Source organism: Myxine glutinosa, chromosome 2 (genome assembly GCF_964187855.1).
Source record: "Myxine glutinosa chromosome 2, kmMyxGlut1.1, whole genome shotgun sequence".
Taxonomy (NCBI): Eukaryota; Metazoa; Chordata; class Myxini; order Myxiniformes; family Myxinidae; genus Myxine; species Myxine glutinosa.
Window position 1 is genome coordinate 256822738 of NC_136262.1, and position 19149 is coordinate 256841886.

At 42.3% G+C, this 19149-nt stretch overlaps 1 protein-coding gene across 11 annotated transcripts in view; it reads right to left on the bottom strand.

Annotated features, from left to right (window-relative positions):
- Positions 1-19149, bottom strand: part of LOC137420630 (inositol hexakisphosphate and diphosphoinositol-pentakisphosphate kinase 2) — a 196018-nt gene that overhangs the window by 124712 nt on the left and 52157 nt on the right. For all 11 annotated transcript variants that reach the window (XM_078772474.1, XM_078772472.1, XM_068105857.2 and 8 more), the window contains 3 exons: positions 16518-16593; positions 15912-16021; positions 1937-2022 (listed from right to left, as the gene is read on the bottom strand). In XM_078772474.1, the coding sequence (XP_078628600.1) occupies positions 1937-2022; positions 15912-16021; positions 16518-16593 (272 nt within the window). The remainder of the gene's footprint in view (positions 1-1936; positions 2023-15911; positions 16022-16517; positions 16594-19149) is intronic.

The following is a 19149-nucleotide window of genomic DNA, read 5'->3' on the forward strand; positions in this document are numbered from 1 at the left end:
AGACTGGGAAAAACAGAGAATGAAAGTTATTGGAGCACAAACGACAGACCGCTGAGAGAAAAACAAATCCTCAAGGTAGGACACGGTACAAGGCCTCAAAAGACACGACACGAATTAACACGATTTTCTATACAGGTATGAAAGATTTACACCGAGAATCTTCCTAGGGACACACTATAGGTACACACACCATAAAATAAATACAGTTTTAACGAAAATACAAATGGGAACAATTACTTAACTTCGATTTCGATGGAGAGCGTGGACAGCTGCGAATAAACGAAACCTCGCCGGCACTTCGACGTTAAAATCGTTACTAATTCCAGCAAAGCACTAGCGGCCTGCTTTAGCGGCACAAGAGAACAAAATGGCTAAAGTTATCCACCGTAAAAGATCACAAAGCGTTGAGGCTTCGAATCCACCCTTTTGGCGTAGCTAATGAGAGGTAAGGCCCGAAAAAGTCATCTTGGCATCAGTATGACATGAAATTACTATAGTGCAAATTATATCAGCCTAAACTAATACAATAAAGTAAATGAATAAAAGTAGCAATGAATATGAATGAATGAATGATCGTTTTAAGGCCATTTTCCCCGCTAGAGCGGGGGTTAGCCTTGCGGGCCCCATGACAATCATGGTTCCCTGTTTGAGGCAATGTTTTTATGGCCGGATGCCCTTCCTGACGCCAACCCTTGGTCACGCTCTTACGATGTGCAGGGATCTAATGTGCAGGGACCGATCTACGGCGGTACCTATTCTAAACCAGGGTACACACCGTGATCATTCATCCCAGCAAGCTGGTACTCAATTTGCCGACCTCGGAAGGATGACAGGCTGAGTCAACCCCCCTGGCGTTAATTCAGCGATCGATCGGGATTCGAACCCAGGATCCTAGGATCCCAAGCCAGCACCAGGCTGAATAAAACTAGCAATAATAAAGTAAAATAACTAGTGAGTTCATAGAACACCTTACCCCCGCACCGGCATGAGAAACAAGGACACGGCGGAGTCTGCCAGCAGAAAATTTGATTGGTCGCGATGAAATAAAATGCCATATTATTTTGTCTAAATACTGATAAAACGGAAGGGGTTTGAAAGTGCCGAAAAGGCAATTTGTGTTCTATCGTGTTCAAGTATATAATTCAATTGAATTAAAACAAAGACTTTAAACGTTGTAGAAAAAAAATAAACTGGGAAGTTCACCAACATTGATGAAGAGTCCGAGACACTACTTTAACACTTTACATTAGTTCTTCGTATGTGTTGTTTGTGTCCTTCATGACATACCTTACAGTAAGCTTCCTGTTTGGAATACTTTTAATTTTGTTTGACTGCCAGACAAGCAGACAGAGTAAAAATAAATAAATAAATAAATAAAAATCACACCCGTGTCTGAAGGAAGCAGTTCAGTTTGGCATTTAAAAAAAAAAATGAAATAGGCAAAGCCTACAAATGAACAAAACCCTTTCGGATTACCCTTTAGAACCACTTCGAATTACCCTTGATAACCCTTTAGAACCTTTTCGAGTTACACTTTAGAACCCACTAAAATTAAACAGTGGATTACAAAGGCTCTTCTTTCTTCATACGGACATAGCCAAATATTGAAGCAGCTTCACTGCTTAAAAATTATCTCACTACTCTCTGCGCATGCACGATTGGGACACATTCAGAGGCAAAGTACTGTTAAACAAAAGGCACGTTTTCAAATTCAATTTCCGATTAGTGTTCAAAAATATAACATTCAATTTCAATCAAGGTGTTCGTCATTCATAAACCGACGTTTGTAAACAGATGGACAAAGTGACCCAATTGCTTTACCCTGCTTTTCGCTTTGCATGCGCGGGGTAAAAAGGAAAGCTTAAAATATGCTTTGGGTTATAGTCCATACACCATCACACGCACACACCCACAGCCCCATTACCACCTTGCTTACCATCCTCCTCGCTTGAAGTACGTGGCCGCCCGTGAGGAAGATAAGTAATCTGCACCTTGCGGTTGATCCCAGAGAAATGGCCATACCTGTAATGCATTAAAGATATGCATTGAAAGTGTTTCTTAGCAGAAATATGACAGAGGTCAAAATCACCTTCCTTTGCTCTCTGGCTCCATGGTGCCCTAAATTATTAGACTAAGGTACCACTGCTCTTGGCTGTATCTGTTACGACTTTGCACCAAATAAATTTGTGACAGTATGGTATTTGTATTGCACCACCTTAAAACTATGGAAAATCATTCCGAGTAGGCAATTCCAAATACACCTGTAGAGGATAAAGGAGCAGCAAATAGAGATAACAAGAGGTAGTGTTTGCATTATTTAGATGTCTAGTGTGATCCTGCATGAAATACAATATACTAGTAAATTTGGTCACTGGAAAAGTCAAGAGTTCAGTAGTACATATCAGCCACATGGTCACATTCAACAAGGACAAGGTTGGCCATTGCTGCTTTCTATACAGTACTTGCGTCATGACATTGGGCCGTTAAGGTTGTTGTGATCATTGTATATGTTCATATATTTAAAAGAGAACCATTGGACCTCGAGCTCAACTGGCTGGATGCTAAAAAGTGGAGTGACAGATGGATCAGGGTCAACTCCATGATGTCTAAAGTCACATTTTCAAGTTATTGCTCACTTTCTGGTATTTTGATGACACTGGCGGCCATATTCAATTTCAGATCAGTTTTAACCAAACATTCCCATAGGTAATCAATCATGTATTTTAAGTTTCGCATTGATTGGTTAAGCGCTTTCAGAGAAGATTATTTCAAAGGTTTTCTTATGATCCAATATGGCTGCCATACCACATGATTGATGACGTCGTTAACAAATAATGTTTCCCATGGGAAGTCAATCACACATATAAAGTTTTGTATTGATCAGTTATGTGGTTTCAGGAAGGATTGTTAAAAGTTTTCCTTTAATTCAAAATGGTGGCCAAACTAGATCGAAATTCAAGTGCTTTTGGGATCTTTAAACCATACGACAACCTACCTATAGGTGGAAGAGGGGTGGGATGCCATGAACAAACTTGAGTTCTACCACACCAAAGATCATTTGTCGCGAAGTTTGGACACAATCCCATCGGCAGTTTTGAAAAGCAAGTTGGATCAAAACTTTATTTCGGGAACGTTTTCTTCACCGCTCTCAAAGTCCTGGAATTCTACGAATATAAACTAACATACAAATTCTTTTTTCTACATAGATGTTGATTCAGAAAGCCAAACTTTCAATAAAGGCAATGTGAAATGGTTGCTGCCATGTTGGTTATGAATTTTATTGTCTGCACATGTGAACCGGAAGAGACACAAATAAAGCCAAATGACTGACGTGGCTGTAACAGTTTGATCCCAGTTTGGTATCAGTGTTAAATGTAAATATTTTGAGTTCATTCTCCTATTTAAGAGCACGTGTATTTTGTGCCAGTTACATAACAACAGTTGCACCTTATCAAAATTATCCTTCAACACATTTGGACAAATTAAATTTTAGCATTTCGTCGCATGCACTGTGGTGTGCGAATGTCACTCGCTCACAACGCCACTACACATGGGTGTAGCGAAGGTACAGTGGATGGTGATACAATCCTGTACCACAAAAGATTGATTTTGGAAAGGCAGGAAATGCAACCAAAGGAATAAGCGGCTCGACATGGAACCCAAAGGGTCAAAGTTGGTTGCGCACTGCACGAAGTAGCTGGCACACACCAAAATGATGACCGTCTTGCTGCTCCATGTGCAGCTGCAATGTCCTGATCATTCTCTCTCCTTGTACAAAATATAATAAACTACACCCACTGGTCTCACCACAGAGGTGCACTGATAATTTAAAAAGGACACTGACTGCTATACCACTAAATCCCTTATTTTATCTGGCAACACTGCCATGACTGAAACACCTGTGTCCACCCTGTTAAAGGCATGCTTGCAGGTAGATTATTTATTTGCTTTTTATAAATTTCTGCTCACAGCACGTTTTGCCCCCACATGGCATGTTTCTTTGCATGCTCAAATAAGTCATGTTCATTCTGTGCCAATGGTCTCAGTCACACGGTTGCACAACCAGTAGAAATGTGAGGAGTTGTAATCATAAAATGGAAGGAGGTAGGTTAGCTAGATGGAGAAACCAGGCTCATGAGACAACTCTATGGCATTCAGTCTAATCACTGCCTGATCTGATGTGTATATGCACACCACACAGCACATCATGCATAAATAACGTCTTGCCTTTGTAAAAACATGGACAGCACACTGCGAATTCCAAACCCTTCTCGTGTGAGACAATATATACAAAGTATGACAATTCGATGCCTTAATGAACAAACACATAAACAAGAAATATGTCGTGCATAGCACGATACTTGCGAAATCCCTAAAATAAGTTGTTGGCCTATGATGACCTGAAAAATAATTGGTGGTTGAATTAAGTGACCTGGTATATGCAAATCATCTTAAAATTTCAAGTCAATCAGATGAAAATTAAGGATTTTAGAAATATGGCCTATGTTGACCTCAAAAATACTTAGTGGTTGAATTCAGTGACCTGGTATGCAAATCCTCTTCAAATTTCAAGTTAATCGGATGAAAATTGAGGATTTTAGAAACTCGGCCTTTGTTGACCTCAAAAACACTTGGGCGAATACGCAACCTTGCTTTTTGGTTTGCGCAGTAACAACGGCACAAGCACAATTAAATTACACCATGACAAAAACACAAGGTAATGTAAAAACTACACGAAAAAACATCATAAAAGTGTCACATCATCAATTGTAGAAATTCAACAGTATTTTGCACCAAAATTTTTTTCAGGCAAAACATCAATATTAAATAATTGTGTCATTTGTTTTCCCACCATTAAGAATTTTTCATACACAACCTCAAATTATTATAGCAAAATTAATCAAAATCATCAAAAACACCAAAATGTTAAGGCAGTGTTAGGGAAGACAGGAGTATTTTTCATGTATAAATAATTGCAACAAGTGCAAGAAGAGCATGCGTGAAGAGGTGGTGAATCAAAACACCCATCTCATCTCTGGAGTTGTGAGAGCAAAGTTATGGATGTAAATAAATTTATAATTACTCAAAGCTGGGTACTTCCCTTCACAAAAGGTGCATCATTACCCATTCATTAGTTATTATTGAAGGCAGTAAGATTCATAATCTTCAAAAAATATTGTAAGGACCAGATTAGCTATTTCCAAATAGGGTAGAATGGAAAGTGGAAAGGAAGAAAAAGCAAACTGGATGGACAACTGTACTTTGCTCTCACACGTAAAACAAGCACAGCAGGAAATGTCAAGTAGAAGTGACACCTTATGCTGTCCCCAAAAGTGCCAGAAGATAGTGGATAGTATCGAGAGTCATTAAGACCAGATTCCCTTTGAGAAAGGTGTGGGGGAGAGGAGGGGACATGGGGGACAGGAAGTGAAAAGCAGTATACACCATGTTTAACTGGAACGTCAGCCATATGATGAGCAGCATCCACAAAATAACATAATCAGATGAGTCAGAATACAATCGGCCAAAACAGCAGATAACGGATGCTACAACTGGATATCTAACACAGATGCATGGAGCCTCAATTTTGCATGCAATTACAGGAAGTTGCATTCTTTCAATGCAATGGCTAAGCGAGGCCATTGAGTGAGGTTCTGGGTAGACTGTTCTCAAGTGGCCAGCAATGAGTCCAGATCTAAATCCCATTGAACACATGTGGGGAGATCTGAAAACAGCAGTTGGTAGAAAAAAAAGCACCCTTCAAATCTGGGAGAACTGGAGCAGTTTGCACAAGAAGAGTGGGCCAACCTGCCAGTGGAGAGATGTAGGAAGCTCATTCATGGCTATAGGAGAAGCTTGACTGAAGTTATTTTGTCCAAAGGCCGTGCTACCAAATATTGAGTCGAGGGTGTCAATAATATTTTCAATACCATTTCTTTTTATTGTTTTAATTTAAAAGGATATATTAAGTTCTGAATCAAAAACAAAAATCAAAAAGGTTCTGTAATATTAACAGTGAAATAAAGAATTGTGGAGACCAAATACTTTTGTCAATTTCAACTTATTTTTGGAGAAAATTGTGAGTTATTTGAAAAAAGTGCTTTGAAAGTGAAAGCTTTCCTCTGCCCCCCCTCAAACAACCCCTCACTGGGCCTCATCCCTTCACCATCAAACCTTTCATCCTCCTCATCATCCTTCCCTTTCTTGGAACTCTTCTGTAATCTCTGACACACTATCAAATGCTCTCCCTACCTCCCCCTCTCATCCTTCATCTTACCCTACTCCTCCCCTCCCCTGTCCCGTACCCGATGCTCCCCCTCTCTCTTCATTAATGGTATGGACCTCAAACATCCGGGGCCTTCGCTCAAACCTGACTGATCTCTCCATACAGGTTGCTTCTGACAATCCAGACTTGATCTGCTTAACAGAGACTTTCCTCCTTCAATATGTCTCTGATTCCTTAATATCTCTTCCTGGTTACTCCGTCCTCCGGTATGATAGACCTGAGCCTCGTCCTGGTGGTGGGGTGGCTATCTTTATCAAAAACTCTCTTCCTCACTCTCCTTGCACTGCCCTCTCTCCTCCTCACCCCCAGGAGTACCTCTGGCTACGGCTTCCTCTCCGCTCCCACCTTTTGTTCATATGTGTTCTGTACCGTCCTCCAAACAGTGATGACTCCATTTACATTTCACTGTCTGACAACATGGACCAACTTCTATCCACTCATCCCAACTCTCTCTTCCTCATATGTGGTGACTTCAACTGTCATCATGCCAGCTGGTTGGGTGTGGGTTCCTCTCTCACCAGCCATGGCACCTCAGCAAAGGACTTCTGTGACTCACTGGGATTGACACAATCTGTCAATTTCCCGACCCGAATCTCAGCCAATGGAGTATCTTCTCTTCTAGACTTGGTGATGACAAACTTCCCTGCTAATGCCTGCTGCTCTTCTTCTGCTCCAATCGGTTCTTCTGATCATGTGCTTGTCAAAGTGGACATGTCTCTGGCCATTCTCAGAGAGCCTCCTCAGCGTCGATGAGTCTGGCATTTCACTCAGGCCGACTGGGACGGTCTTCAAGCAGCCATCAATCGTCTGGATTGGTCTCCCATCTCCACTGCCTCTGACACCAATTCTTCCTGGGAATTCTTCCAAAGCAAACTGCTCTCTCTCATGCACAGATTTATCCCATCTCGTCTTCAGTTGTCTTACCCATTCCTCCCGTCCATGGTACACTGAATCTTGTGGTGAGGCAGTTGCCCTGAAACAACTTGCCTTTGCCTCTTGGAAGGCTAATCCAACTGAAGGCAATCTCAGTTCCTTCTACCAAGCTCAGAACAAGTGTGTGTCTACCCTCAGGAGTGCCAGGAAGCACTATCTCTCCACACTCAAGAATGAACTCTCAAACCTGCCTCCTTCCTCCAAATCCTGGTGGCATCTGGTCAAATCCGTTTCTGGTGTTTGTTCCCCCTCCATCCCCTCCCTTACCTCAAATGGCTACACAGTTGACATCGCACGTGACAAAGCCGAATGCCTCAACTCTGTGTTTGCCTCAAAATCTTTAGTCCCAAACCCATCTCTCTCTGTTCCCACCTTTCCCAGTCGAACCCAACTGCTCCTGGACTCTGTGTCCTTCTCTCCTGACAAGGTGGAGGAGCTTTTGTCTAACCTCGACTCTGATTCTGCAACTGGACCAGACGGCATCAGCCCACGGGTCCTAAACTCCTGCTCTGCCGCTCTATCTCACCCTCTCTCTGTTCTTTTCACCCTCTCTTTTGCTCAAGGTCATCTGCCAGCATCCTGGAAATCAGCAAACATTACCGCTTCACACAAAAAGGTGCAAAAACAGATCCTTGCAACTACAGACCAATGAGCCTGCTCCCAATTATCAGCAAAGTCATGGAATCCATCATTGCTTCGGATTATGAAATCTTTCCTCTTCTCCAATCGCTTGATCTCTGATCATCAATTTGGTTTCAGACCAGGTCACTCTACTCTGGACATACTGTTCTGCTGTCTCAACAATGGATGCAGGTCCTCAATGCCAAACAGGAAATCAGAGCTGTCTCCCTTGACATATCATGTGCCTTTGATACGGTCTGGCACCCAGCTCTGCTCACCAAACTCTCCTCCTATGGTATCCATGGAAATCTCCATGCATGGCTTGCGGACCTCCTCTCTGGTCGTAGTCAACGTGTGGCCCTGAATGGATTTCTCTCATCTCCCCCTTCCTGTTCAGGCTGGAGTTCCCCAAGGCAGTGTTCTGGGCCCTGTGCTTTTTCTGGTCTTTATCAATGATCTCTCCGACTCTCTGGAAAATCCTCTCTATCTCTTTGCTGATGGCTCCACTCTCTGCCGCTCCATTCCTCTTCCCTCAGATCGGCAGTCTGCAGCCTCCTCACTCTCTGAAGACCTGGGCAAAACCACAGACTGGTCAAACAAGTGGAACATGTCTTTCAATCCTGACAAATCTCACACTCTTACTATGTCTCTCCGAAAAGATCGACTGGTCAACCCTCCCATCTACTTTCTCAACAATCCTCTCCAAGAAGTTCTGTCGCTCAAGCTTTTGGGTCTCACTATCTGCCATGATCTTTCTTGGGAAAACCACATTTCCAAGCTGGCCTCCAAAGCCAGTCGCCGACTGGGCATCCTCCGTCGTGCGAAGTCCTTCCTAGGCACACCTGAGCTCCTCACCACATACAAGGCTTTCATCCGCAGCTCAATGGAATACTGTTCTCCCCTATGGGCCGGTGCTCCTGCCTCACACCTAGCTCGGCTTCACGCTGTTGAAACCAAAGCTTTCAGAATCATTGGAATATCCCGCGATGAAGCTATCTCTGAGGGCCTTTCACTCACTCACCGCAGGCAGGTAGGTGGTCTTTCTGTCTTCTACCGACTCCTCTCCGGCCTTGCTCCTCCAGCTCTCTCTGTGCTCTGTCCCCCAAATATTCCTACAGGTCGCACAAGATCTGCCAGCAACCCTCTGATGGTTAAACTGCCAAAATCTCGGCTCTCTGCTCACGTTCACTCTTTCATTCCTCTTTTCTCCCGCCTCTGGAACAAACTCCCACACTCCCTTCAATCCCACTCCTCCCTCCAGGTCTTTAAAACAGCTGTTCACCACCATCTCTTATCTTCCCCCATCCAAAACCTTGATCTTTTCTACCCCCGCTAATTCACCCCAGATCCACCTTGTTTGAAATTCCAACTTCTTTCCTGGAAGTCCTGGCAGTGTCCATATGTTTTATACCTCTCCCATCCCCCCTTCCGATGCCTCCCCCCCCAAAGCCCTCTCCCTCCCACAGATCTCTCGATGTCTCCATGTCTCTCGGTCCCTGCTCTCAAATGTTGTGTTTGTGTTCTTCCCCCTCTCTCCACATCTTGTCTACCGCTAACGATGTTATATGTTTTATGTGTCGGTTTGTCTTTCTGTGTGATTAATGTTCGCTCTTTCACGAGCCTCGATCTTGTATCCAAAAAAAAAACAAAAAAAGGTGCACGGGTGCCAATATTTTTGGCCACGATTGTACATACAAATGAAGAGATATAAAGGCCAAAGGTGCTCAGGTGGGAAGATAAAACAGGCCAACAACTGATTAATTTCACGAAACATAAAGATGGCATCAATAATTTTGTCTTCAGACAAGATCATCTGTGCCAAGTTGGGGCTTTTCCTTCTCTGTTGCACTTTACTTGGAAGAAAAGAAAATTCGATTTACAAATCCCACATGATTCATTATGTATGAGGAGCATTCAAATGCAATAGTCTCCCAAATCTTTACCCTCAAATGCTAACCGAATAGCAATTGCGTAGGTTGTTCTTCGATTGTTTCCCGCATCATTCAACGCATGGCAGCAGCATACGTCATGTGGTGTCTCATCGGCAATGTTGTACTTCTCCACTGGAAAATGGTTGCTTGCAACTTGCATAAGGCAATATCATTTGTTTTTCATCTGAATGGGAAAACTCCTGTGGACATTCATTGCCAGGTGGTTGTCGTGTGTGGAGAGTCAACCATGGACGTGAAAAAACATTCACAGTTGGGTGTGGGAGTTAAAAGAGGGACGTGAAAGCAGCGAAACAGAGCCACATCACAGGCGATCCAGAACAAGCGATTCAGTGAACACCATTAATCATTAAGCATGTGAAATAAATGATGAGCAATCACAGAATAATGGTGGAAGAAAGCACCATGACCACAGGCATATCAAATGGTTCTGTGTACAAGGTGTTGCACACAATATTAAACATAGGGGCAATACCCCTGGCACTCACCTGGGTGAATAAACAGTATACTGCACTGACTAAAGGTATTTTAAACCAATTTCAATGCTTGCTAGAAGACAGGGCGGCATGTATAATCATAAGAAATATTCATGACTTTAAATTAACAAACAAAAAAATACCTATTTTGGGGGACAACCCACACACCCCTCCCACGCCATGTACCTCAGACCCCAATTTTTCCAATGCCTTGAACAAACATTGGTACATCACGGATGATTAAGGTTGTGGTGACGTTTCATCAAAATTATGTGTGTAGGTTCTGAGAAAAAAGCAAATAGCTATTTTGGGGGGGCAAACCCCCCCCCCCCCCTCCCATAGACCACCTTTGACCCCGATCTTTTTTAATGCCAGGAACAAACTTTGGTACAACACGGGTGATTAAGGTTGTGGTCAAGTTTCATCAGTATTGCATATGTAGTTTCTGAGAAGAAAGCAAATATCTATTTTGTGGGGTCAAACCTGGACCCCCCAAACCCATAGCCCCCCAAACCCAAACCAACCCACTTTGACTCCCCGCAGACTCCCAAAGAGGCAGATTTTTAAAATTCTGTGAACAAACTTTGGTACATCACGAGCAATGAAGGTTGTGGTAAAGTTTCATCGAAATAATGTGTGTAGTTTCAGAGGAAAAAGCAAGTTCCTATTTTGGGGAGTCAAACCGGGTCCACTTTGATCCCTGGTAGACCCTTAGACGCCGATTTTTTTTAATGCCGTGAACAAACTTTAGTCACAACAGAACAAATATCATTTGTGCCAAATTTGGTCGCAATCCCATCAGCGGTTTCGGAGAAGAAGTTTCAAGTGTTTACGGACTGACGGATGACGCACCATTGCATAAGCTCCCCTGAACTTCGTTCCAGGTGAGCTAAAAATTCCTGCATGCTGGGTACCACAAATGCTCACAGATGATCACAAAGCCACACGACCCTCTATGTCTCAGAACACGGTGACAAGGAAAGCAGATGGTTCGTGAACACCATTGGGACCGTGGATGAAACTGGGATGCCCTCCTGCAATCCAGAGACCAAAAGTCAGTCAGCACAGAGAAAGCATGCAGACTCAACTCAGGCATTAGCCGAGAAGATAATGGTGATAATCTTTTGGGATGCTTTGTGGACTAATTCTCACCGATTACGTTCCAAAAGGGACAACTGTCACTCGTAATTACTGTGAGGTGATGGAAAAACAGTTTCTGTCAGCAAAAAAACAAGCGTCCGGAACCTCCACAAGCAGGGTTTCACTTCCACCACGACAACGCCTCACATTGGGCTGCTGAGGTAGAATTCTTCAAAGAGCATCACATCCAACTGATCGCACCTCTTCAATATAAAATGGATATTGCACTCGGTGACTTTTTTTTCATTTCCAAAACTGAAAGCCAGCCTTCGTGGTAACAGATTCTCCTCCATGTCTGGGTTGGTATCAGCACTTTACCAGCGGGTGCGGAAGAAAGCTTTGCTACAGCCTTCACTACATGGATGGACAGGTACCAAAAGTGGACTGCACTCCTCAGGTATTTGTTGAAAAGTGCAGTATGTGTCATTTTTGTCGCCTGTGCTTGTTGAAATATATCAAGAGACCTTTGAGGTGTAAGGCACGTCTACATCATGTATGACATCTTGCCATCTTGTGTTCAAAAGGGGTTCAGATATGTAACCAATGTTTGGTTAACTGTGATGTATCATATTACCATTGTGGAAACCGACCCTGGGGAGTTGCATTCAACGTATGGGGAAGTTTGAGCGTCATCTTGAGATGAATTCGTGGAGAAAAAAATATATAATGATGACGTTATCGGTCACGTGGTTCGGCCGCCATATCTGTTTGAACACAAAAGCCTTAAAAACCACTAAAACATGTCCTGGTGAGGGTCTGCAATCCATGATTGCTCTTTCTGGTTGTGTCTGTGATTCCTGTACGACTTGTGAATGCCATGCATTGTAAATATGTGCCTTCCGCGAAGCGTTGGCAAAGTGTGCTTTCAAACCTGCTCGATTATGTCTTTTCCTTCATTGGTTCAGAATAGTGTGTATTGAACATTTTGAACCTTAATGTGTACTTAACCTTTGAATTCAAACCTCCACATACCCTGGTAGCCGCTCGACCGACTGATATATATATATATATATATATATATATATATATATATATATATATATATATATATATATATATATATATATATATATATATATATATATGTATTTTTTTTCATGGTCTTAGGCTCGTAATGGAGCTCGTTTTATACATGGTCGAAGGCTAATTTTCTCTCGTTTACAAACATATCATGAGCAACTTCCTGAGCAATTAGCAGCTCCATTATATTACACCTAATCTTCACTCTGCATCACCACTAATTGCTCAGGAAATGCGAGGGAAGTTTTTGTGGAGAATTATTGTGTATCGGAAAACCGGGCAATAACTGCTTGTTTGACTGGCACGACAAAGTAGAGAATTGGCGATAAACTAGAAAAGAAAGAAAGACAGTCTGTGATTCAAAATATCATTTATTTGTAATTACAGGACTAGAAAACCAAAATAAAACAAATTTCAACTTTTCAGTGATTTTTCTCCAGGGAGCCCAAGGTGGGGGAGCCAAAAGTCCAAAGGAACTCAGGGTTCAAAAGGTTAATAAAAAATGGGAAGTTCTGCCCCACTAATGTGCTCCAACGTATGGCCGATTCCTACCCATGGTTTCACTCGGCCGTATGTAAGGCCGAGAAAAATATATTTCCAGTCTCTGGTCAGCGCGCGCATCGATTTTGACCCTGCGCGTCAGCATTTTTTTTTTTCAAATTTCCAACGGTACCTACAACAGCGTGCTCCTATTGTTGCCGGGCCGGCGCGCTATCTTGGGAAATACGGGTCTGTGAGGGTCGCCATTGGTATCGACGTTCGCGCACGGTTCTGCTCGACAAAACGCCGTTTAGTTTGTTCAAATCCAACCAGCCGTTCCAAAGATATGAGTAGTTTTGTGTGCCGTGACGTCATGAATCCAATCGGCCGGATATTGTCATTCATTGAAACGAAGACGTTTTTTGTCGGGTTCGTGTGAAGCAACCAGAAGGCCGAGAGAGCTGCGGGTGGTCTCGTTAGTTAGGCCTGGATCCTAACTCGTTTGCCATGAAGTTGTAAGTGTCTGTGATAATCTGGTGGACTGGGAGAAGAGATCGTGGGAGACCATCGGCCTGTTAGACCACTTCCGCATGCGCAGTGTTGACGCGATCGACGCATTGGAATGTTTAACGGTACGGCGAGGCGATCTCGAGAATGAAATGGCAGTCTATAATACGCTTGAAGAACTTAATAATTTTCAGAATAAATACATTTTAAAATAACTTAAGCTTGTGTTCATTATTTACAAAAAGGCCTACCAGTCCCATCGGCTGTCTTTAATTTCTCTCTGGACGGCGCCACAGCAGATGAGGAGGACCGCAACGCATGAGGACACAAAAAACCTCTATATGTGCAATCCATGCTTTTCAAAAATAAGAAGAAAAAAAAACGCATCGCCGCATCAATTCTGGAACTTTGGTCTGACCAGAGCCCAGCAATATTTTTTTTTTCGGCCTAATAAGTAGACAGAGTTGCGAATGCGAGAGCACGATTACCTTATTAAAGGAAACAAACCACCAGCAGGGTAACATCATTATTAAGAGCAAGGACCCTCGTAAATTTGGTGACTTCAACCGGCGACAGCAATTGCTAAGAAACCCGTTGGGTCAAGGAATTATCCATGACCCGTCGGCTTCAGGTTCGGAGGTCAGGGAGTGGGTCCAAGAGACCCTGACGCTGAAGCTGTAACAATATGACTATGTGATTCTTAAACTACCATCATGATGTCACAACATCAGCAACAAGGGTCAAGCTGGCAATGGCTATTGGAAAAAAATCCCCCAACTAGTCTTTCTGATGACTCCCAACTCCAACTAATCCCAACTCCTAAAATCCCCCAACTTATCCCAGTCTTTGTTGTTGCCAATGTCATTTCTGATGTATGACGTGTTGATGATGCTTGATACCAGAATAAGCATATACTGTACAAAAGCTAATTTTCTACACTTGCCTACTTAGCCATTCATCAAAGACAATGCTTTATACATTTCAAAATATCGTGTCGATAAAAAAAAAATGCAAAGATAAACACAATGTGCCAACAGCCAGGTAATGGATGTAATGATAGTTCAAATCAAAGGCAGGACAATCATGCAGGTAAATACAACAACAACAATAATACAAATACAACAACATGCAGGTAAATATCAAAAAATAAACTATAACGGCATGTGGTAGAGAACATACCTCAGCCTGGTTGGCCATAACACTCAATGGTGAAGAATAACTTTAAAAAAAAATTTTTTTGTCATATCCGTATCCATATTCAGATCTTCACCAAAATTGAATCGATTCTTCCTTGTCACACACACAACCTGTCCACCAAGTTTCGTCCAAATCCATCCATAACTTTTTCAGATATCCTGCAATGTATAGTTTTTGGCCCTATCTCCCAATGGTGAAGAATCACTTAAAAAAATTAAATAATTCTCATATACGAAGTTTCCATTTTGTCTCCACTGATAGACCGGATCTGGATCCGGGACTGATCCAAAATCGAACCGGCTTGTTCTTGTCACATAACAAAATCATTCACCAAGTTTTGTAATAACTCATCCACAACTTTTTGAAATATCGTGCTATTCATCGTTTTTGACCCCATCTCTCAAAGGTGAAGAATCACTTAAGAATTAAATTTTTTTATCGTATCCGGATCCTGATTCGGATCTTCACCAAAATCAAATCAGCTTGTTCTTGTCAAGCACTGAACCTGTCTACCAAATTTTGGCTGGATCCGTCCACAACTTTTTGAGATATCCTGCTAACAGACAAAAATAAAGAGAGACATGCAGACAGACAGACAGATAGGGGTGAAAACACAACCTGCGTCCACCTTTGTTTTTTGGGGTCCTCAACTTGAAGTTTAAGTTTAGACTCCCTTTGCAGCTGAAGCTAATCTAATGCTTAAGTGGTATTTCGAACTGTTCCTGTGCTGGAACGGCTTAAACACCAACTCTCAATTGTATACGGCCTTGTTTATTGCAAAACTTGCAATTTCAATTGCAATGCATTGGATGGGAAAGTTTGTTAGTCGAGTAAAAGTTATGTTCCAGGCCCTCTGCCAACATTATGCCACACTTCTGTAAGACTGAGGAAAACAAATTGTTGGGCACAGCGAAGGCCTCGTCTTGGCACTCTTGATATTGAAGAGTTGCTGACACTTTGAGCAGAGAATACGCAGGTTGAACTGGGCACGTCATATGAGGAATAAAAAACTGTGTTGTCACATTATAAAAGACCAGAATAGGAAATGCTGTAGGTAAAAGCAAGCTGCTATGATGAAAAACTCATTGCTGTCCTTGGAAAGAGGCCTGCAAAGTCTTGTCATGCATACATACAATTACACAATCACATTACCTGCAACATTCAGGAAGTAGTGCCAGCTCTGCTCATGGCTCAGAATAGTTACAGTACGTTCCTTGGAATAGAATACTACATGGTGCAAATTAAGACAAAAGTACCTACAATGTAACCCTTGAACACAATTCGTAAGATCAATTTACTCACATTTCCAGGACTGTCTTAAGCTGCTCCAATTTCCCACGGTTCTCCTCAATTTCAGAATCATTCATTTTCCCGATTTCAGAAAGCAGCTGTCGTGCTATATCCAGCACCTCCTGGTGTCATGGTGCACACAACCCGAAGAATGAATAAGTCCACCCATTCGAGATCAACAGCGCAGATGAGAGAGTGAAGGGCAAGATGTGGGAGAGAACGTCATACACTTGCATGAACATAAACAAATACCTATCGACATCTATATAAAGCACACAAAAGGACCTTTAGATATGTAACCCACGTTGACGGTAACTGTGATGTGTCATATAAATAAGCGATTCTAAAACTACAATCATGACGTCACAGCCTCATGACCAAGGGTCAAGCGAGCGATGGTTATCAGCAAAATCAGACGACAACTGTCTTTTTTGTTGTCCAAAGTAATTGATGCTGTATGGTGTCTTGTTGAGACTTGAACAGAGAAAATTTGACAGGAAATGTGTTCGAACTAGCATTAACAATTATAAACAAGGCCACAAAACAACCCGGGTATCAGACTGTCTAAAACAGGCAGAAGTACAACAGGTATGTTGCTAAATCTTCTTCAAAGACTACCTGCAATTGCTTTGGCCTCTTCAACTTGAGCTTGCCAGTCTTGAGACCGTTGTATTTCTCAAACAGCTCAAAAAACCTGCACAAAACATGTGTCCATAGAGCGTCCAGTCACTGCACATAGTATACAAAATATAAAACAAACTATTCAATTTACCATAGATACACTACTCCACCATAAATAAATAAAACCAACATTTCAAAATGATAATGAAATTGTTGATGGACAATTCCGGCATTCATTCCACGAGGGATGTGCAGAACACCTGATTGCAACTTTCCACATAACGTAATTGCCTCATGCAATAATCGTTCAGCACATGCAACTCATGCACCCTGTGTTTTTTTAGGGGTGACACGGGGCATTCTGAGCAAATGTGAAAGTCTTTCCGAGACACAAGCATGTGGATCGTCCAAAAAACACACCAATTATACTCTTCAACAAGTCATTACAATGCCTCATCTGCCAGAAAATGAGGAATTAAATCATTGGACACTTTCAAACAGGGTCTTCCATTAGCCAAGTTGCAAGGCTCTTTAACGTGAAGAGAGGAACTGTTTATTACCTCAGAAGACGTCATCAAACCAAGAGATATGCCAAAAGGTGGACGACCCAAGATAACAATTCCCACTCAGGACCGATGCATTCACACGACCCATCTAGGAAATTGGTTTCAAACTTCGCAGAGTACTGCAAACGCACTCCCTGGACCACACAGGATAAGTTTCAACACCGCATTGACGAGTATCCAAGACGCGGCGATCCATGCTCATAGTCCTGTTCGGTTTCCAAGACTTGCATCGCGACATGGCCAAGGACACTTGCAGAGGTCAAATCAGCATGCCCAATGTACGTGGAGGCAATGGGCAAGTATTATATTCGGTGAAGACTCAGGGGTTCTCTTTCAAAAGCATGATGGCCGTATACAGGTCCACAGAAAGGCAATGAGCTATATACCTACTAGTTACTACCTAGTCTGCGTCCAGGAAGCTGCAATTTTGGACGTGGAAGCGTCATGATGTGGGGCGGTATTGCTGAAACCTTTCGCACCAACTTGATCCATATACATGGCAATCTGACAGAAGTTCGAGACATTTATGACATCTTACAGCAACACGGTCCATGAATCATCTTTATGCACAATAATTTTCCTGATCACAGGGCCATTCAAACAAGGAACGTTCTTGTCAACACAAACATTAATGTCATGACACCCTGGCCTACCATTTCACCAGATTTTAATCCAATTGGAAACTCTGGGGTATAAGTGATCATCGCGTTCGAATCTTGCTAAGACAGCCACAGACCCTCGATTAACTGGAACAGGAGTTGGATTCGGGCATGGAATGCCATCCCCAGGCTCAGATTCAAATGCTTATATTCTCAATGCGATGACAGTGAAATGCAGTGATTAGACAGCTCGGTGGGCATACCTGGTATTGAGATTGTTAATTCTACATTGGATCCCTATGTGAAAACTTTCCCTGCAATGCAGCTTCACGTAATTAGGACACAATCAAATGGACATGTTAGTCAACATTTATCTGTCAGAAGTTTGCACCTCATCTGTCCCCCATGATGTCACATACATAAATTGCATCAACAACCATCACCTCTTAGGTTTTTATGGCAGAGAGTGTAGTATATACCAGAACAATAACCGTATCCTACAAGGCAAATGAGGAAGAACAAGTACAAAAAGTTTTAATTAAAACAAAAGCCGCGTCGATGTTACACAATGCCTAGATGCAGCTGTGCCTATAACGTCGATGTTATAGGCACAGGACATTCCTATTGATTCGATTACTTGATGTTATTTTTGTGCAAAGTGAAAATATATCTCGGCAATTTCCCGTGTGTGGCGACGAATTTTTAATATATCTCGACATTTTCCCGTCTGTTATTTCAGGCGGTGTATGACTGACCATGCCGCGATTTAAAAAATATATATCTCGGCAATTTCCCGTGTGTGGCGACACGTGAACGAAGCTATGCTCCTCTCTCCACATTATTGTGACGACATATAAATTAAATATTTCATCGTGACGATTGTCATCAAATGGACGAATTTTTAATATATCTCGGCATTTTCCCGTCTGTTATTTCGGGCGGTGTATGACTGACCATGCCGCGATTTAAACAAAATATATATATCTCGGCATTTTCCCGTCTGTTATTTCGGGCGGTGTATGACTGACCATGCCGCAATTTAAAAAAAAAATATCTCAATGGACTTGAAGTTACAGGCCTTTGAGAATTCATTTCGTTCTATAAAGGGCAACTTTCATCAGATTTTCTTCCCGTTTTTTTTCAACCGAGTCTAAAACTATGTTAGCGACTGTGAAAAATGAAATGATATATCGAATTTGATTTGAAATAAAACTGTGTGAGAGAGGAAGACACCACGGGCCTACAAAACAGGCCTCAAAGCTATGCGAGTTAATAAAATGGTGGATATTTGTTTATATGAAGCCTCTCCCAAAATGGGTGGAGCTATGGTTCCCAGAATGGGTGGAGCTTTGAGGTTTTGTCTTCTCTGCAAGAACAACAAGAAGAAGAACAAGAAGAAGAACAACAACAACAGCAGAGGGCACTCTATGACCAGCGTCTGCGACGCGGCTAAAAACTGAAAAT